Source organism: Zalophus californianus, chromosome 3 (assembly GCF_009762305.2).
Source record: "Zalophus californianus isolate mZalCal1 chromosome 3, mZalCal1.pri.v2, whole genome shotgun sequence".
NCBI classification, from domain to species: domain Eukaryota; kingdom Metazoa; phylum Chordata; class Mammalia; order Carnivora; family Otariidae; genus Zalophus; species Zalophus californianus.
The window spans coordinates 134,281,910-134,303,264 of NC_045597.1; the positions used below are offsets into that span (position 1 = coordinate 134,281,910).

General features: G+C 43.9%; 1 protein-coding gene across 1 annotated transcript; it reads left to right on the top strand.

The window, feature by feature from the left end:
* Positions 1–1,266: 1,266 nt before the first annotated feature.
* SP5 (Sp5 transcription factor) lies at positions 1,267–4,299 on the top strand. Its single transcript, XM_027589841.1, has 2 exons — positions 1,267–1,827; positions 2,537–4,299. Exons 1-2 carry the CDS (start codon positions 1,777–1,779, stop codon positions 3,680–3,682), a joined length of 1,197 nt encoding a protein of 398 aa, XP_027445642.1. The 5' UTR covers positions 1,267–1,776; the 3' UTR covers positions 3,683–4,299.
* Positions 4,300–21,355: the final 17,056 nt, after the last annotated feature.

Sequence of the window (21,355 nt, forward strand, 5' to 3'; positions counted from 1 at the left end):
GAGTGGAGACCGCATCTGCGGGGAGGCCCGGCGTGGAGCGGGGTCCACCAAGCCCAAGCGGCCCACTCGGTTGCTCGGCCACGTGAGCGACGGCCGTTGGCGGGAGGCCTCAGCGGCCCTTCCGGCCCCTAAACCCCTTCAGTGCCAGGAGGACCCCGCGGCGCCACGCCCGCCTCTTCCTTCTCCCCGGCCCGACCCTCCCGAGTGAGGAGATCCCGGCGTTCGCACCGATCCGGAGAGACGCGCGTGGCGCCCTGGCCAGACTGAAGCAGGTGGCCGACCGGCCCTCCGCGGTCAGGTATACGGGCAGGCGAGGGTTCGGGGTGAGAGTTTTCCTGACCCGGGGCGCACGCCACGCGCCTAAACTTTCTTTGCTTTCCAAAGGTGACGGGAACAACAGTTTTTATTGACTTTTCTTTCCGGTTAAAGGGCCTTCCTCTTACTGTGGTGTGGTTTGTTCAAAACAAAAGGTTTCCTCGACTGCGCCTTACTTTTTCCAAGTAGTTCCCTGGTAGGTATGTGCGGCTTGCAAAGAGCGCGCACTCGCTGGACGGGGTTAGAGGGAGAAATTGCTAGCAATGACGGGGGCTTGGGGGTCCTAATAGCCGTCAGCCGCCTGACCGGCCGTCCACGGCGTCCAGGGGGCCAGCCTGAAGAGAGAAGAGCAACGTCACACTTTTTTCCTCTGGTGTGTATTACGGTTTGCTCTGGATGTCCTGCCAAGTCTAGCTTTGGTGATAGGCGCGGTACGGGTGTTTTTCCCAGGCTCACTATTTGCAAAAGTTGTGGCTGGAGAAAACTTCCAGGTCGCCAGCAGGAATGTCACAAAAGAGCCACAGTGACTTGTCAGGCAGGCGGCCCTGGAGCGTGCGCGCCACCCACCGCCGCCATGGGCGGCTGCCCAGCCCCGCCCCGGGTCACAGCCCTGCCCGCAGCTCCACCGCTGCGGGCGGGGCGGGGGGGGGGGGAAGGCGGCCCGCCGGGCGAGGTGCGTCCCACGCCCCGCCCCGGGAATTCCCTCGGGTCCGCGGTGTGTGCGGGCCACTGCGTGTGCCGTTCCCGTGTAGGGTGTGTAAGTACGGGGGGAGGGGAGAATTACCCTCATCTCAGTCTCAAAGTCCCGCGCCTGGAAGCCAAAGGCAGATTTCTCTGGAGATAACAAAGACACTTTGTCACTTTGGGCGCTGCCTCGGTGCAAATCTTTAATTGCAAGGGAGTTGCGGGGGGTGGGGGTGGGGTTGGGGGGGAAGCATCGAGTGTCTCCAGCAACCCAAGCGCGGGTCTCCAGGCAGCAAGGCCCCCTTTGATCAGGAAAATCCAATTATTTGTGTATATACATTTCCCACATAGTGATTACTTCATTAATTGTCCCGCCTTTATCTCCTCCCTTCCCATCCCCCCTAATAATCAGTTCTTTTATCCCGACCAACAAACACACCATAGGAGCTTTGTGGATTCAAAGGATTTGCTTTCGCTTCTGAAAGAGCCGCTATTCTTTGATGATTGGGTAGCGGCAAACTTCAAAGCCATAAATCTTCCCTCTGACTGGCTGGCGGCCCAGCAAAGTCCTTATCAAATTCTTGGAGGTGATCCTGAAGCGCTCAGACCGCGCGCGGGGCGAGCGAGCGGGGTGCAACGAGGGGCGCTGGCGGGGAGGGCCCCGGAGCGCAGAGAGGGCGCCGGGGAGGGACGCTGGGCGGCCGTTGGTCCTCGCCTTCGGGTCTCCATGCCTCGGCAGCGCCCTGCTCCGCAGTCAACGGCCCGCAAGCTGTAGCTATGGCTGCCGTGGCCGTCCTCCGGAACGACTCTCTGCAGGCCTTCCTCCAGGTCAGGTCTGGGCTCGGAGGGAGCGAGGGAAAAGTGGCAAGGGTCGCGTCCGGATCGATCCTGGTACTCTGGGCACCCTGAATCTCAAAGGGACCCCTGCTCGGGGGATGCCGCTAGAGTCAGACCGAGGGGGGCCCACGTCAACTTCGCACCTAACCTTGGTGTCTAGAGTGTGGCCTTTGGGGGAGGGACGCGCGGATCCGGGGGTTGTTCGGACTTGCGCGTCTGGCAGAAAACAGGGCCCGAGCTCACCCTGTTGGGCCCTCCCGCTGACTTTCAGCCTGGGGTGGGCGGAGGAGGAGCGCGAGAGTAGCGTGGAAAGAGCTTAAAAGATGGGAGGGAGGGCGGATGGGCAGCTGGGCTGTGGGTGTTTCCACACCCTTTCTGACCGCGGAGCCGGGAGCGGCCCGTCGGATCCCTCTTCCCTCCCACCTTGTGCCTGCTTTCTCTGAGTCTGGATGGCGTCTCTTTGCACCAAGTAGTTTCACAGGAAGCGCTCGAGCGCTCCGCGTTCAGGTAGCGCAGGCACCAAAAGTTAACCGTACTGGTGGGTGCGTGCGTGGGGTGCGGTGGCGGGGGAGGGACACCGGGACGGGGGAGGGGCGGCGGTATAATAGCTGGCGTGGGGGTGGCGGGCCGGCCCGGAGACAGCGCTTGAAGCGCTAACCTTTTGTCTCTTCTCCGCCCTCCCCCGCCGCCGGCCATGCAGGACCGCACCCCCAGCGCCTCCCCGGACCTGGGCAAGCACTCGCCCCTGGCGCTGCTAGCCGCCACCTGTAGCCGCATCGGCCAGCCCGGAGCCGCTGCGCCCCCGGACTTCCTGCAGGTGCCCTACGACCCCGCGCTGGGCTCGCCCTCCAGGCTCTTTCACCCTTGGACCGCAGACATGCCGGCGCACTCACCGGGCGCGCTACCGCCCCCGCACCCCAGCCTGGGCCTGACGCCGCAGAAAACGCACCTGCAGCCGTCCTTCGGGGCGGCGCACGAGCTGCCGCTCACACCCCCTGCCGACCCCTCGTATCCCTACGAGTTCTCACCCGTCAAGATGCTGCCCTCGAGCATGGCGGCGCTGCCCGCCAGCTGCGCGCCTGCCTACGTGCCCTACCCTGCACAGGCCGCGCTGCCTCCCGGCTACTCCAACTTGCTGCCCCCGCCGCCCCCGCCCCCGCCGCCCACGTGCCGCCAGCTGTCCCCGAACCCGGCCCCCGACGACCTCCCTTGGTGGAGTATCCCGCAGGCGGGCACCGGTCCGGGGACTTCCGGGGTTCCGGGGGGCAGCCTCGCCGGCGCCTGTGCGGGGGGCCCCCACGCACCCCGTTTTCCCGCCTCGGCGGCCGCTGCTGCCGCCGCAGCCGCCGCGGCCCTGCAACGGGGCCTGGTGTTGGGCCCGTCGGACTTTGCGCAGTACCAGAGCCAGATCGCTGCGCTGCTGCAGACCAAGGCCCCCCTGGCGGCCACGGCCAGGAGGTGCCGCCGCTGCCGCTGCCCCAACTGCCAGGCGGCTGGCGGCGCCCCGGAGACAGAGCCGGGCAAGAAGAAGCAGCACGTGTGCCACGTGCCTGGCTGCGGCAAGGTGTACGGCAAGACGTCGCACCTGAAGGCACACCTGCGCTGGCACACGGGCGAGCGGCCCTTCGTGTGCAACTGGCTCTTCTGCGGCAAGAGCTTCACGCGCTCGGACGAGCTGCAGCGGCACCTGCGGACTCACACCGGCGAGAAGCGCTTCGCCTGTCCAGAGTGCGGCAAGCGCTTCATGCGCAGCGACCACCTCGCCAAACATGTCAAGACGCACCAGAATAAGAAGTTCAAAGTTGCTGAGGCCGGGGTCAAACGGGAAGACCCGCGGGACCTGTGAGCCCACCCCGGGGCAACTCGAGGCCTCTCCCGCCTCGGACTCCGGTCCCAGCACCTCTTCCGGGAGCTTCCGGGGCTCTGTGGGCACCTGGCCGAGGGAGGACCCAACAGGCACTTGCGTCTTCCTGCTGCCGGTCTCTCAAAGGCTCCCAGCTTCCCAGGCCCGGCCTGCGGACTGGGACCCTGTGCCCAGGAGAAGCAGGGGAGGTAGGGTTGGGAGCTCTGCGTCACGCAAGGGCGGTTTCAAGCTCTGAACCATTCCCACCGTCTGGGAGATCTACAGTTTTGGGGAACCACACTGGGCTGGCCTTGTATATAGGAGGCACTGCTGAATTAAAGCAGAAGGACCTTGGGAGATTTGAAATAGTGCTCGGTTTTGGGGGGGGGTTGTTTTGGTTTGTTGTTTTTTGTTTTTCGTTTTTTTACTAGGACCGGGCCGGGCTTTGTACAGGTTATTTAAATAGCTTTGTTAAAGAATAATTATAATAATTATAACATTAATAAAAATATTACTTTTGTCCTCAGCTCCATGCAGAGCTACAGCATGAAATGTCTCTGTAAAGCAATCAGCAGTTGCAGCCTGAAAATAAATACGTTAACTCCGGGGTCACCTCGGGACCCGGCTGAGCCAGTCTCGTTTGATCTTTTCTTCTTGGGGAGGCTTTCTAAAGCGGTCAGGTTTCACCACGAAGATGGTTCCCGTAGGCTGCCTGTATGGAGGTTTCTTTGGTTTGGAAGGGTCTGGGCAAGTGTGTTGGGTACATGGACGGAGGAAGGAGGGCAGGGTCAGATTTGTGGTAAAGAGGAGAGATCATGCGGCCTTAGGACTTGAGCAGAGACTGTCGGGCTTCTCTTAAAAGTTTAATACCTGCTGCACCTACAGTGCACGTTCTTTTATCTGGCGAATTCCCTGTGGCTTTCCTTTTGGTGGTACTGTAGGGACAGAGGTCACACTAGAGCTTTCCTTCCTCCTGGTAGCGGGTTATGCTGGTGTCTGGAGAGGAACTGTGGACACAAGGATCTGTTCAGAGATGAGATTTGGGAGAGTTACAGAGAAACGGGGGGTGGGGGGGGCTCCCTCAACGTTGGTCTTTACCCCGGGAAAAGCCGTCACCTCAGCCCCGTTGTCTGGCTTGTTTTCTTCTTAATCATCGCGCTGTGAAAATCTTAAGTCTTGCTTCACAATAGCCACTTAGGGATTTCTGGCCTGGCCTGGAAGTTTAGTTCCATTTTGTATCTTGGGATTTTATATTTTTTAATCACTGAAGTAGACCAATATTTGCTCAGGGAGGAGCCAGGAATACTCATATCTAGGTTTCTCACCTGTCTCTAAAAAAGTTTACAATTGTTTTTTCAAGTGTCTCAACTCAACTCTCTCCCTGATGTTTGCTAGTATTTGAGTTTTTAAACCTGAAACAAATCTTAATCTTCTGATTTAGAATTATCAAAGAAAGAAAATTATCAAAGAACATTTGTTAATACGTTAAGGTAGCATCACTAATGCCAGATTTCAGTGGAACTGAGTAGTCTTTTCATGGTAGCCAAAGTGTATATAAATTGATAGGATTTCACAAACTGTTGTTACCTTTCCTTTTGTTTGAAGTCAAACCGAATGGTAAGTTCTTAAGAACTAGGAGGGTTGTGCTTGAGACTTACAGAATTAAGTAAAACACAAACATCAACATAACAGATGAAATTACTTCTATATTCCTAAGAAATAGCATTTTACTCTTAACTTGAGACAAGGTAGTAAAAGAGAATTAGAGTCATTGTGGAGATATGCCTTAGAACCAGTTGCTCTCATTAGAGATTTTGGAACTATTTAATGACAGATTGGAATGTGAGTCTTCAGAGGTCTTTACCTGGGAAGGGCAGTTTGGTTAGCTAAATTTTCAAGGGTGTGATGGTTTTGCAAGCAATAGTAATAAGAAAGTTGCTACACAGTTACACTAATATGCATCTAAGTGTGTAATCTTAATCTAAATCAAGATTCTTGAGAATCATTTCTATGAAGAGTTACAGAAACTCACATCTAAGCCATGCCCTGGGAAGGACTTCAGAGCCAGGAAAGATATTTTGGCAGATAGTAGGGAAAGAGAAATCCTGATAGAGTGGAAAGACCCAGGGGCTTCTACTCAGAAAATTTGAAGTGATTTCTCTCATTCAAAAGAGAATGCCCTTGGTGGAAAAAGAAAAGTGGCAAGTTTGAAATGAGTCTGCTAGCTGTTATTGACAGCCATGATCATCTAGTATCTAAACAGATAAAGTGTTGAAGATAAAGTTTCCCTGTAAGTTTATCTTTACGATTGTTAAGAGGAGAACTAGATAAAGTACATGGAATTTATCTAAAAATAGGATATATGTAATATTTAAAAGCAGAGCAGTCATTTGATGACAAAGTAACTTTCTTATGTTTTTACTTAATTAAATCTGCAAACTTCTGTACAGTTTCTCGGCTAACTTGGTACAGCTGAAAGACTTTCCTTGTGCCACTTCAAATTTGTGTTCCAATTACTTTAGAACAAATTATCCAAGTGGAAGCCAGGAAGCCACAATGATATGATATTATTATCCAAGTGTAGGAAACCATTTCATGTTTATACTGAAAAATAAGCTAATAAATCAGAAATAGAAGTTTGACAGTGCAGAAATGTATTAGATTTTATAAGTTGTTAAAATTTGAACTGCTACCGCATGCTCTGTTTCATAAAACTACAACCGATACCACTTAGAACTTTAAAAAGTATTTAAAATAAATCAATATGCCAGAAATAATATGTATAAGTGATATATAATTAAGCAGTTAGCAGAAAATTCAATAAAATTCAAGTTAAAAGTTCAGAAACATTGCTATTAAATGTAAACTACAATTTATTTTTTATTTAGAGTTTTGCTAACTTAAAAAAAAGTTTAATCTACCAACTATATTCAAGGCTTAAAAACCTGAGCACCCAATTCAATTAAGTTTTAAAACACCAATTGAAGAAAATATGTTAATGATGGTCTCAAGTGCATTTTTAAGTAACTTTTAGTAGCATGCAAAAATATAACAAAGTATATTTTAGAAAATTCTAAAATTAGTGTGATATGATTATTTTAAATTTAACCCTCAATTGATAAATGAACCATTTTGATCAAGAACTTAGAAACATGGAGAAATTGAGTTAGCAATTATTTAGGTAACTTGGAATTGTGTGTTCCTGAACTTAACAATACTCCATAGTTTTCTCAAGAGAAAATTGTGCAAATTTACCTTTAGCTGACCACTAATTTGTAATAGTTCTGGTAATGAGTGGAAGTAAATTATGTTAAAGAAAATATAACTATCATTTACTGTATTAGTGTAGTTTCAGTTAGAATTTGAATCTTATAAACATATTATGTATATTGTTTTAAATTATTTTGCTGTAAGTCAATCTAACAAGACATACCAATTTAAAAACTAAGCTTGATGAGCACACTTCTTGCAGAAACCTATTTGAAACAATGATATTTGTAGAAAAGGCGGTTTTTCACCCTGATTTGCACTGTGTCTGTTCTAATTCTGTGGGGTTTTAAGAAATCCATTTAACACTGCACCGTTAGTGTTTCCCATTTATTTGGGTTCTGCCATGAGAGTTTCACAGAATGTTATGATAGCGGTAGAAATAACTTCAAATTCATGCTAGTAAGCTGTTTAGGGCTCTAAAATTGCAAACCATTTTTATTTGCCTTAGCTCTTCACATTAAATATTGAAAAGTTGAAGTAAATTGACGATGTCTCACTGGGAAATAATCTCGTGTTGTGGAATCAAATTCAACCCTCAAACTCTGTTTTTCTAGTAAACGGAATGATGTTTGCTAATATCCCAAATTGAGGGCTACTCAAAACAAGTAATATTAATGTTCTGTCAGATATCATTACCTACCTCTGGTTTGCATGATAGAGGGGAACTTTAAAAGAGTACGAAACCAAGGGAAGCTTTGAAATATGGACGTGTGCCGGCATAGTTTGACGAACCAGGAAAAAAAAGGAAAAAATCTGGATAGAAAGATGTATGATGGCAATGAAATCTATATTTAGATTAATACACCAAAAGGACACATTTCATTATTAGGCCACCATAATGGTAACCTGATTGATATGGTATCCAATATACATAAACAGTACACTTTTCTCTGGTGATGTTCAGACTCAACACATTTTTGCGTAAGATCTTTGTGTCAATTGCTCCTCCCCTTGATTGTTTTTAAAGAATCTTCAGTGTTTCAGATTAGTTTATGGACATTGTAAAATGGCTTACATAATGTTCCTTACTATAACGAATAAGTTATACTGTTCAACAAAGATGTAATCAAATAGCTTATGGGCTATCACAACTTTTTTCAGTAGTTTCAGTTTTACTATTACAACTTACTACCAATTGTAGATTTGCATGTGATGATTGATATAGTATATATTTCCATGCTGACATTTTGATGACTTTCCTTCCTAGACTTTATATACTTTTCCTTCCATGCCTTTAGTGATTATGCTGAAGCATAATCCCCAGTGGGGTATTTGGCACTTAATTCTTAATTTAGTCCATGCATATGAACTGCAGTAGTTTCTGCACAACACATAATAAACCATATTAACTAATATATTTTGGTTGTGTACCTAATACCAAAATTCAAGTCAGGGGAAATAAATCAAGTTCCTAGTTTGATATATGGAAAATCTACAGCTTTCACTTTTCAAAAGTTGTTTCAGCGTTATGAAGATTCAGGCTGCCTATTCATGAAGTGGGAGGGTTTTTTACTTCAAAAATGATTCATCTAATTTTTTTCATTGCTTGTCAAAATTCTAACATCAAAAAATATACTAAAATCACCCAAAGTCTAAGGCAGTAGCTACCTGTTACCTGACTTTTTAATAAAAAGTTAAACCATTCAGTCATACGGGCGCGCTCTAGATTTTGTGTTCAGTGTATTCTAAAACACAGATGGAAAACATCTGGCCCTCAGCTTAATTTCATCCAATTCACAAGGCAAATATCAAAGCTGAATCCTCGTTTATGCTTATGGTAGGGAAAATGTATCCTAAGTATTTGGTGGCAATTTCCTAAAGTCTGCATTAGGTGTCATGAAAGCTTATTTCTCTTATTTCTATCTTTGTGAGTTTTATTCTTACATTCTGTATTCTGTTTTCTTTTTCCATTCTGTATGCCTCTTGACTTGTGGAGGTCATGTGTCTTCTATATACCTATGTTCATCTCTAGCATGGAAATTCAGTTTCTGTCTTGGGTCTCTCTGCCTTTGCTCAAAGTATTTACGCCCATTATCTGACTTTGCTGCCTATAATGCAGAACTCGACAGGATTCTAAACTGTAGTTCCCTTTAAATCTGTTGTATTTTTAATAGACATTTATATTCCTTGGCCTAAATTTTACATGTAAGTGAATTAAATTTATAGTTCTATTTGTGGATTCACGCTTTATTTATGTAGTACATGTCTGATGTTTTATACTGTGGCTTTGTGAACATCTGGGAAAAATATTTTCATCACAATTAAAAGTAAAATTGTAAAATATGATAGTGGGTTATGGCTTGAAGTAATCCCAGGTTGGATAGATTTTAATTAGTAAAAAGATTTTGAGTTAAAGTTTTAATGAAGGGGATGTGAATTAAGACTTGTAAGCATTTAGCTATTTATATATTTATATTCCTTATTCAGGTTATTATATTTGATAGAGACCTTTTTCTTTGAAAGCCTTTATTCTTTTTTGATCCTTGATGAAGTCCATATCATTTCTTGCTAGTCCTGCAGTAACTGCCAAGGGAGTCACTGTGGTTTTGTACTGAGCCTGGATTTGGAGTAGAAAGCTGCTAAGTTGTTTCCTAAGGAGAAAGTACTCCCTTCATCAGTCATGATTCAGGCTTGTCAGTGGCAAGCCTGTGTGCCCTGAACAGCTAGCAGCTGGAAGTGGTGGGGCTGTAGCCGCCCCTTGCTTCTGAAGCAGGGAGAGCTAGAAGTAAGGAAAAGGGAAACAGCCATGGGGAATAACAGACACTGGACTACCCTGTTTAGACAGGCTTTATTTCTAAAGCGGTTGAAATAGGGCGATTGCATAGGAGCTGGAAGTTGCTTTTTTTTTTTTTAACCAAAATTGAGTATAAGTAGGCTGTAGGGAAGATGGGAGCCTTGACGGAGGGCATGTGGACTTGGACTGGTCACTTGCAAAGCTGAAAAGCTTCAAATCTAAAATCTGTAAGTCAAAAAAATCCAAATACATTTGATTATGGCTACTAAAAATGCAACAGTAGTATGAATATTTCTGGCATTCTGACATCTGATTTCAGAAATCCACTTTTTGAAGATACAGTTTATTCTTAAATAGTTACAGGTATTAAAGGGAAGCAAAGATGGGCGCCTGGGTGGCTCAGACGTTAAGCGCCTGCCTTCGGCTCAGGTCGTGATCCCAGGGTCCTGGGATCGAGCCCCGCATCTGGCTCCCTGCTCCGCGGGAAGCCTGCTTCTCCCTCTTCCACGCCCCCTGCTTGTGTTCCCTCTCTCGCTGTGACTCTCTCTGTCAAATAAATAAATAAAATCTTAAAAAATAAAAATAAAAAAATAAAGGGAAGCAAAGGTGATTTAGGGTAAATTAGCCTCTGTGCAAGTAATATCAGGAGTTAGTCCCATGACCTTAGCATTGGCTTTGTTTTCGTTTTTTTTTAAAAGATTTTCTTTATTTATTTGAGAGAGAGCACGAACGAGGGGAGGGGCAGAGGGGGAAGAAGCAGGAGAGAGAATCTCAAGTAAACTCTGCACTGAGTGCAGACCCCGTCGCAGGGCTTGTTGCAGGGTGAGAGGTGGGGCTCGATCTCACGACCCTGAAATCATGACCTGAGGTGAAATCAAGAGTCTGACGCTTAGCCGCTTAACTGACTGAGCCACCCAGGTGCCCCTAGCATTAGCTTTTTAAACGTAACACTTCTGGGCGCCTGGGTGGCTCAGTTGTTAAGCAACTGCCTTTGCCTCAGGTCATGGTCCCAGGATCCTGGGATGAGTCCCGCATCGGGCTCTCCGCTCCGTGGGAGGTCTTCTCTCTCTCCCCGCCACCCTTGCTTATGTTCCCTCTCTCACTGTGTCTCTCTGTCAAATAAATAAATAAAATCTTTAGGAAAAAAAAAAGATAACACTTCTGGGCACATCAGTCTTTGTAAGTGCTATATTATGCACATTCCCAAGTCCTGTTTCTGTGTATGGAAATTTCACAGTAAAATGACAGGATTCAAAAGTAGAGGTGACTTTTCAATAATTAAGTAGATGTAAGTATTTAGATCTATAAACCTTGGCCTAGTTAAGTTTAAGGAAACTGTGTTTGCCCCACACCCTCAGAGTAATCTAAGATAATATGTACAGTTAAGAATACGTGAGGGGCAAAAAAAAAAAAAAAAAGAAAAGAAAAGAATACATGAGGGTGGCTCAGCAGTTAAGCATCTGACTCTTGATTTTCAGGGTTGTGAGGTCAAGCCCCATGTCACGCTCCATCTTGGCATGGAACCTGCTTAAGATTCTCTCTCTCCCTCTGCCTCAGCCCCTACGCCCCTTCCTCCCTCCCTCTCAAAAAAAAAAAAAAAAAAGAATTATTTGATGTCTACAAGATAAGGTACAATGAGGATTCAAAGATGAACACACTCTTTCAAAGAGCTCAGAGTAGTACAAAAGACACCTCCCCAGACCTGCAGCATTAGCATCACTTGGGAACTTGGAAATGCAAATCCTTGGGTCCAATTCCAAGTTATTAAATCAGAAACTCTGGGAATGCGGCCCAGCAATTTGTATTTTCGTAAGTCCTCCAGGTGATTCTGATCCAACTAAAGTTTGAGAACCACTGGCTTAGAAAGCTGCATATATAATCATAAGATTAACTTATGGAAAATAAACAAATTCTAGCCAAAAACATTTCTCACAAGATACTCTGGGGAAATGGAGAATGGATAAAGCACTCGGCTGAAATCCCTCACCCAACTGAGAAACTCAGCTGAGAATCTTCTAGCTCCATGAGAAGACAGGAGTAGTCTTAAGGAATGATTCTTACATGCATGTCACATGGTTATGTAGACAATTTTCCTTTTATAGTATTTAATACAAATAGACTTACATTACATTTTTGAATCATAAATGATATATTTTATATGTTAGTGGAATTTTCCTCCAAAAGTGGAACAGTGACTTTCAGCAACATCTGTTTTCTTAAAAGGAATACTCAACTACCCGAGCAGTTTGGGTTCTTAGTGTCATTGGATGATTAATAACTAATTATCTTGGGGCACGTATAAACTCTGCCACTGCAAGGGAAAACCACATGTACCCTCCAAGCTGCAGAAATGCAGTGAGGGCACTTCCAAGCCCAGGTTGCTTCAAACTTATTTTCTGTTAAAATAACTTTTTAAAAACTACAGACAGGGCATGGCAGAAGCCTAGGGCTTCTCTGTAGAGCCACAAACTTAGGCGGCTGCAGGTAGGCATTGATCTAAATCCGGAGTCCTCACTTCCCCTGGCTGTCACTGCAGTCTTCATTAGCCCAGCCCTCTGCCCCATGACGTCTTTCTTGCTCATGGTGCATCTCAGGGCTGTTACTCAAACCAGAATATGATTTTGTAAAATTTCTTTGAAAAACAGTTTCTCGCTGACCTTTGAAGTATAGAAAGCTGAGAATTACCGGTACCAGGAAAGCTTGTAATGTAAATGAGAATACTCCTTAATTGTTCCCAGTGAATGGCTATCTCTCTGCAACTCCAAGTCTAAGCAATGCAAGCATCGCTGATTTGGGGTTCTTTAGGAAGACCCTTATGAATGACAACAAGAAGCTAGGGTGATGCTGACTATGACATATTCCCAAGGAGTTCCCCAGAACCCTGAATGACCAAGGGAGCTGTCCCTGACCAGGTAAATCTCCCCAGTCAGAATTTATAGAAATAGAATTTAACAGATTGAGTTTGGAGGAGACTTTTAAAATCATCCAATCTGACCCTCTCATTTAACAGGAGAAAACTGAGGGTGTGCTTGATCAACGAAACAGTCATTATCCATGACACAACAAATGTTAAGAACACTCAAAAAAATCCAGCAGCCTAGAAAAGGGAGAGGCAGTTGGGGATCACGAAGAATGGAAGAAGACTCAGGGAAGTAGCATCAGGCAGAACCTTTGGCCCCAAGCTGGCAGAGGACTGGCTCTCACCTTTTTGTGTGCATGAAAATTACCTGGGATATGTATTTAAATGCAAATTCCCAGGGCTACCTTCCTAGATCTTTGGATTGATTTGGTCTAGGGGTAAGGCCCAGGAAGCATCATATAAGCCTCACCCAAAGGACTCCAAGACAGGTGGTTAGAAGACCACCATTAGAGAAACACTTCTTGATCAAAAAACTTCTAATGGGTGGGGTAAGTTCTGAGCACTTTGACAATGGCAAGTGATCAGGTAATAAATCCATACCTAATTTTACTTTTTAAAAAAGTCAACAGCTCATGTGCTCAGACCTGAGACACAAACATGCCAGAATCTTAAAGAGGAGAGTTGATTTACAAGCTTTATCTTATTTACCCAGGTCTATGCCAAATGCTGTAGAAGTCATGATCCTTTTCCTGTCAAAATGTTTTTTTTGTTGTTGTTGTTTTATTTTTAAGTAAACTCTACCCCCAGTGTGGGACTCAAACTCACAACCCTGAGATCAAGAGTCACATGCTCTACCGACTGAGCCAGCCAGGTGCTCCTTTCCTGTCAAAATGTAAGAATGGAGACACTAAATGGTTACTTGGGTTTGCTAAATTCTCAGCTAATGTTGGTTAGATTCTGAACTGAAGTCAGGAAAATTGAAGTAAACAGATATGTTCTTCATCTCTCATTCTGGGCTCGTATCTTTTGGTGAAAATTCAGAATCAGTGAGTTACTGACTTTTATAATTGAAATGATATCAAGAGTTCACCAACTAAAAGCTTATCATTGTACAGATGCAGTAACCAAGCCATCAAAGGAAGAGAAATGTTCCCAGTCGTAGTCAGCAGCCCAGGGCTCCCTGACTTGCCTCATGTCTATATTCCCATTGATCTCATAGCCTATAATGATTTACAACTAGGTTGTCTTATATACAAGATTAGGGAATTTTTCTACTATAATGTCTATAGGTAAATATCTAGTGAATAAATTAGATGTTTCCAAGGACTTTTGTTTATTTCATGTAACAGCATAGGGCTCTTAAAAAAGTAATATAAGTATTTCAGATCACTTTTAGAAATACAGACACTCTTTGAAAGTTATTTCTTCTTCAACAAAAATTTATGGAATGCCTTTTGTGTGCCAGGTACTATTTTGGACATTGAGGATGTAGTAGTGAACAAAATTCTAGCCCTCATAAAGCTTGCATTCCAGTGAAACTACAGTGTTGTAATTCCTGGTGTCTTACCTCTTTATCATTCCATTCACATGCAGGTTCATTTATTCCACAAATACTTACTAAACGTTTACAGATGCCAAAGACTCTGCGTATCCACCATGCAAAAGTCATACAAGGTCTTTGCCCTCATGGAGCCTACAATCTAGTAGGGGATGCAGAAAGTTAACAGGCAGTGTCTAGAAGCACCAGGGGAGCAAGGATGGTTCACTACTGCTTACCACAGGCTGATATAGTGCTTGGCACATAGTATATACTCAATAAATGTTTTTGTTGTTGAATATAATGTAGAATGATAAGTATGGCTAGTACAGTGAGGATGCCCTAGGTTTAACTATTATCCCTTCCCAACAGTATCTATAAGAAGTGTGTTAGGGTTATAGACTAGGGTTCCTTTCTGCCTTTAGCTGCTTGGGTGGGGGTGAGGTGACGGTCCTAGGAAGCTGCTAACTCACTGCCTCTTCCCTTCTCAGGATCCCGGAACTGCTAGCTTCTCTGAGACAATCTTAACTTCCCAATGTCTTAATAGTCATTCCCTTGCATTCCCTAAGTCTCATTGCTCCAGCTTTTGAAGGCATTCTCCCTACCACAACATTTCTGGCTATTGTTATCAAAATGTAAGCTTATTTAGATTATGTTATGTGACTATTTAAAGAAAAAAAAAGCCACAAGGGCAGGGGATGGAAGAAGCTAGGGCTGAGGAGAGGAGAGCCTCTCAGATTGAAAAGGGTAGTGCGTGCGTGTGTCTGTGTGTGTGTCTGTGTATGTGATGTGGAGGATTCTTGGACCTAGGGATGTGGAAGGACCATACCTCAGAAGGAACATATCTGGTGCTACTAAAAAGGCTAGATTCAGAGCATTTGGAGACAGTCTTGGCAGATTAGCTACCTTTTTTTGCATTAAAAAAAAATACCACAAATTTAAAGGATTAAAACAAGACACACTTATTATCTCACAGATTCTGTGCACCAGCAGTCTAGACAGTCCTGAGTTGCAGCCTCTGCTTCAGGGTCTCCCATAAGGCTGCAGTCAAGGTGTTGGCCAGGGCAGGAGTCTCATCTGAGGGCTTGATTGGTGAAGGATCTGCTTCCAAACTTAAGTGATTATTAGCAGATTCAGTTCTCTGTGTGTTGTTGGACTGAGGGCTTCAGTTCTTTGCTGGCTATTGCCTGGGCTCAGTTTCTTCATACATCGGTCTCTCCAACATGGCCACTTGCTTCATCAAAACATGCAAGTTAGGAAGGCAATAGAGTCTGTTAGCAAGATGAAAGTACATCTTTTGTAATTTACTCCTGGAAGTGACAGCCTATCAACATTCTATTCACTAAAAGAAAGTAATTCAGGAGAAGGGGATTAAACAAGGATTTAAATACCAGGAGGCAGGAATGATTGAGGGGCATTTTAGAGGATGCCTATCATGACCTTTGACACAGCTTGTCAAAAATAATAATAAGGAAGTCACAGACACAGATCATAAAGACTAAGACAAATTGTTTCTCAGCATCAGCCATGATGTTTCCTCACTGGTAAGAGACTGCCAGTTGTCCCCTAGTATCCATCTTCACTTTCTTCCTTTTACTAATAGTAATCCCCAAGTTTTTGTTTTTGTTTTTGTTTTAAAGATTTATTCTCTTTTGGGTGTAGGTGCTGTGGGTGGTACAGAGTACAGAGATTTGGAACGAGGCTTTGTGATTTTTTAAAGTAAACTCTACCCCCAGCATGGGGCTCAAACTTATGATCCCAAGATCAGGAGTCGTATGTTCTACCAACTGAGCTAGCCAGGCACTCCAGTAATCCCCAACTTTTAAGGAGGCCCATGGCTGTCCACCTAGAGACTACATTTCCTAACCTCCCTTGTAGTCAGGTTTGGCCATATGACTAAGTTCCTATCAATGGGATGTGAACCTAAGCGATGCATGCCACATCTGGGTAACATCCTTAAAGTTGCTTGTGCTCCCCTCCCACTTTTTCTCCTTTCTGAGGCTCGAATGCAGGCATAGTAGTAGACATCCAGCTCAAGCATGTGGATGAGGGTAACACTCTGGAAGATGGCAAAAAAACAAAAACAAACAAAAAACCCAAAACAAAAGGAATCAGGCCCAACTTTCCCAGACTGCCCGCCAGCTGGCCTTTTATATAGGAGGAAAATAATTCATCTTGTTTAAGCCATTGTTATTTGGTGAGTGTTACAGTAACTAAACCATTATTCTAACTGGTAGATCACACATGCTTCTAGAGGCAGTTTTTAGCTGTGCTCCCGCTGAGTCTGCCTGTGGCAGCTGTGAATTACATTCCTTCAAAAGATGTCCCATGGTGTCACCTTTCCGGCTCCTCCTAGTCTGTGTCTGCTGGAGTCCTTAAAATGAGTTCTCAACCCAGAAAGGGGACCCTCTTAGGAGGCTGCTATGGAAAATTCCATCACTGCTTTCCAGCTTTATCCATGCTCAGGTACCCAGAGGACTTCATTCATTCAGTTATTCCTTCATTTCACTGTTCAGAGGCTCTTCTCATGTGGCAGTCACTGGCTTAGGCACTGGGGAGACCACAGCGAACAGGACAGACAAACTTCATGTTTTCAGAAGGCCAGCATGCTAGTAGGGGAGTATTTATACAATAAACAAATAAACAAGATGATTTCAGGGAATTATAAAACAAAACAACCTGATATTTATCTTTTTTTGCTGTACAAGATCACACAGGCAAACTGAGTTTCAGCCACATTGCTGGATCTCCTGTCACTTCCATTGTAGCCAGCCTCAAAGATGGCCCCTAATGCCCTTTGTCTCTTACATACCTCAGACTGAAGGAGACACATTATTTCTACCCACTGCCCTTGGTGAGAATTAGTCCCATGAACACACCTAGATGCATGGGGAATGGGAAATATAGAGACACACATGGATATTTGTTGAACACTAACAGTGTTCTGCCAACATACTCATCATAAATATCCAACTAAATAAAAACCATGTAAGTTAGAAAATAAAAGGGCTACTTTATCCTCACCCCATATACATCACTACTCTTAACATTTTGGTTCATTCATTCAATCAACACATCTTTATTGATCTCCTGCAGCGTGCCCAGCCCTGTTCTAGATGCTGAATATGGTTCTTAGCCTCGTGTGGCTTCCAGTTTGTGTGTGTGTGTGTGTGTGTGTGTGTGTGTGTGTGTGTGTCTTGGGTTTGTAAACCACCTCTACCATACATACCTATGTGATTTCAGGTAAACTACTTAATTCCTGAAGGCTCAGTTTCCTCAGTTGCAAAATGGGTATAATAATAGTACCTAATTTATAGGGGATTAAATTCAATTATATATGTTAAATAATTTAGAACAAGCACTCAATAACAAAATCTGCTACTGGGGCTCCTGGGTGGCTCAGTCGGTTAAGCATCTGCCTTTGGCTCAGGTCAGGATCCCAGGGTCCTGCGATCGAGCCTGCATTGGGCTCCCTGCTCAGTGAGGAGTCTGCTTCTCTCTCTCCCTCTGCCTGCCACTCCCCCTGCTTGTGCTCTCTCTCAAATAAATAAATAAAATCTAAAAAAAAAACAAACCCAAAGCCAAATTCTGCTACTATTGCTATAGGCATAATATAAATATTTGCTTTTACATAAATAGCACTGTATTGCTTATATGCAACTATTCTAGGGTCTACTTCTTGAACCCTTTAAGTAATGTTCACTTTTCCATTCCAAAACAGAAGATGAAGTTCATCTTTTTAACTGCTTAAAGGTGTTTTGTTGTCTGTATTTATACTAATACATTTGGTCGAGAGATTGATGAATATAGGGCCCATGAATGGGCCTTTTTTTCATTTTTTTTATTAAGTTTTTAATTCCAGTATAGTTAACATACAGTGTTATATTAGTTTCAGGTGTACAATATAGAGATTCAACAATTCTATATATTAGGAGACCCATGCTCGAGTATTTCAGGGTGAAGTTTTATGATGTCTGCAACTTACTTTCAAATGTTTGTGCCAAAAATATATATGTAGGCTATATCTACATCTTATCTATCAAAAGAAAGAGAAAAAGCAAATGTAGCACAATGTTAAGAAGAACTGAATCTAGGTTAAATGCATACATGTGTTTTTTGCTATAATCTTTCAATTTTTCTTTTCTTTTTCTCATCATAAGTATACTCTTTAATCCATAATGTGTGTGTGTGTGTGTGTGTGTGTGTATCTTATTCTTTGTTAATTCATCTATTGATGAACACTTGGGCTACATCCATAATTTGGCTATTGTAAATAATGCTATAATAAACATAGGGGTGCATGTGTCCCTTTGAATTAGTGTTTTTGAATTTTTTGGGTAAATAGCCAGTAGTGTGATTGCTGGATCATATGGCACTTCTATTTTTAACTTTTTGAGGAACCTCTATACTATCTTTTACAGTGACTACACCAGTGTGCATTCCCACCAACAGTGCAAGAGCGTTGCTTTTCTCCACATCCTCATCAGCACTTGTTTCTAGTGTTTTTTATTTTAACCATTCTGACAGGTATAAGGCGATATTTCATTATAGTTTTGATTTGCATTTCCCTGATGATGAGTGACGTTGAGCATCTTTTCATGTGTCTGTTGGCCATCTGGATGTCTTCTTTGGAGAGATGTCTGTTCATGTCTTCTGCCCATTTTTTAATTGCATTATTTGGGGGGGGGTTGGGATGTTGAGTTTTATAAGTTCTTTATATATTTTGTATACTAACCTTTTGTCACATATGTCATTTGCAAATACCTTCTCCCATTCAATAGGTTGCCTCTTAGTTTTGTTGATTGCTTCCTTTGCTGTGCAGAAGCTTTTTATTTTGAGGTAGTCCCAATAGTTCATTTTTGCTTTTGTTTCCCTTGCCTCAGGAGACATATCTAGAAAAAATGTTGCTATGGCCGATGTCAGAGAAATTACTGCCTGTGCTCTCTCCTAGGATTTTTATGATTTCAGGTCTTACATTCAGGTCCTTAAACCATTTTGAGTTTATTTTTGTGTATGGTGTAAGAAAGTGATCCAGTTTCATTCTTTTGCATGTAGCTGTCCAATTTTCCCACCATTTGTGAAGAAACTGTCTTTTTCCCATTGGATATTCTTTCCTCATGAATGGGTATTTTTTTTTTGCAAATTTATTAATGTACTCATTTTTCTGGAGAGTAAATCCAAAATTTAGTTAAATTCTGAAAGGATCTATAATCCAAAAACAGATCTGTGACTCAAATGGGCCAATCCTTGACTTGATCGTGTGAATTCACCTTTTAGAGCTCCAGTCTCTCCATCTATGTGTTCAATATAGTCACTCCTTCTCTTTCCTAGAAATGTGAAAGCTGTCTAGAAAACACAGACAAAAACAGAAACATAGAACCAAAGCCAACAGTATTACTAGGTTTAAACGTAATGATTCCATTTTACTTCCAGCTCCTCAGTGGAGCGGGACGAAATAACAGTGTCTACACTTGAGTTTAGTTAAACAATCCCCAAGTACCTTCCCACCAGGTTTTAAAAATTTGAGTTTCTGTACTATTTCTTCATAAGGTTTATTTCTTTTTCTCTGTAGAGTGCGTCCTTATTTATATTTTCCTCCCTTTACATATTTTCTAAAGCACCAGTCTTGAGAAGACACATATGCTCCATTAAACACTTGAAGAGCACCCTTTAAATTTGCTTTCATCCCTACAATTTAATGCCCTGATCTAGATGTCTAAAATTGTGATTTGAAAAACATGTTCTTTGAATACCGGTGATGTATTAAACTGCCACAGATAAGAGCTTTAAGGGGAAAAATACAGCTGCCTGTTTTGATTTTGAGAGATTTCAGTTCTGAGATACACACAGAAGTGCAAAGACCATGGATGATTATAGGCAAATCACTTCTGTGAGATTAGTTTCCCCATCTATAAATGAGAGGGAAATTAGGGGTTTCCAAATGTAATTCCTTAGAACTCCTGGAGACTGATGGGATGCCTCAGGAGTCTCCTTGTAGACGGGGTGTTCCATTTCTGTTTCATATCCTGAGCCCTTTTGAGAATCACCAATCAGCTGGATGATCCTTTCCACTTAGGTCATGAGTCTGTATCCCGTATACTATAGGCATAATCTAGGCTTCTCTGAACCATTGGTTGATACACAAGGTTTCATTCAAACACAGTGTTGAAGAAAGGAAAATAGAAGAAAATTGTGGAGTGGAAGAAGCCACAGGAAGGAGAGGGAGAGAGACCAAGGAAGATTGAGAAAAGAAGAAACAAGTTGGCCAGTCTAGTAATGTGATTCATGCTGACTCTTTAGACAGGCCCTATAGGGAGCTTCAACTTAAAGGTTTACCCAAATTCAGGGCTTTATCCCTCAAGAGAGCTAGAACTTTAGTGGAGATCCTATCTCTGGCAGAGCAGCCAATACTGTTCCAGTTTACAGGAGACTCCTGTGTGGTAGACACATCTGTACTATAATGGAAGAGGAGTTCAGGCTCTTGGTCTGCGACTAACTAATGGCATGACTGTAGGTAAGCCATGGAGCTCTAGGAAGGTCAGGTTTTTTTATCTGAAAACTGAGTTAGTTGGAGTGGGTGATCTCTTGAGGTCCTTTCCTGCTTGAAAATGGCATGATTCTTCGGATCACTTGTGTATAGCCAGGTGTTCAGGTTTATCTATTGCTAAATGGAACCACCCAACACTTAAGGCCATAAAATAGCATATGCTGTATTACACTCACATGTTCTGCGGGACAGGAATTCATACAGGACACAGTGGGGATGGCTTGTATCCCACAGTGTCTGAGGTCTCAATTGGGAATGACTTACTTGGGGGTGGCTCAAAGGCACTGGAATCATCTGGAGACTGCCTTACCAACATGTCTGGTGCCTGAGCTAGAAAGACAGTCTGAGCTCAGTAGAATCTGTCAAGCAGAGCACCTATTCATGGCCATCCCCATATGAGTTGGGCTTCCCAAAACATGGCAAGTGTTGGGGGGTGGTGCACCTGGATGGCTCAGTCGGTTAAGCATCCAACTATTGATTTCGGCTCAGGTCAGGATCTCAGGGTTGTGAGATGGAGCCCCACATTGGACTCCATGCTGGGTGTGGAGTCTGCTTAAGATTATCAATCTCCCTCTCCCTCTGTCCCCCGTTCCCCCCCACCCCCCACACAAGGACACACTCTCTCAAAAACAAAACAAAACAAAACAAAGCAAAACAAAAAACAGCATGGCAAATGGGTTACCAGAGGGAATGTCTTGAGCTTGAGCATCCCAATAGTGAGCACTGCA

Coding starts and splice junctions, on each gene's coding strand:
- SP5 (XM_027589841.1), top strand. CDS start 1,777: ATGGCTGCCGTGGCCGTCCTCCGGAACGACTCTCTGCAGGCCTTCCTC. Junction 1,828..2,536: donor CTCTGCAGGCCTTCCTCCAG/GTCAGGTCTGGG, acceptor CCGGCCATGCAG/GACCGCACCCCCAGCGCCTC.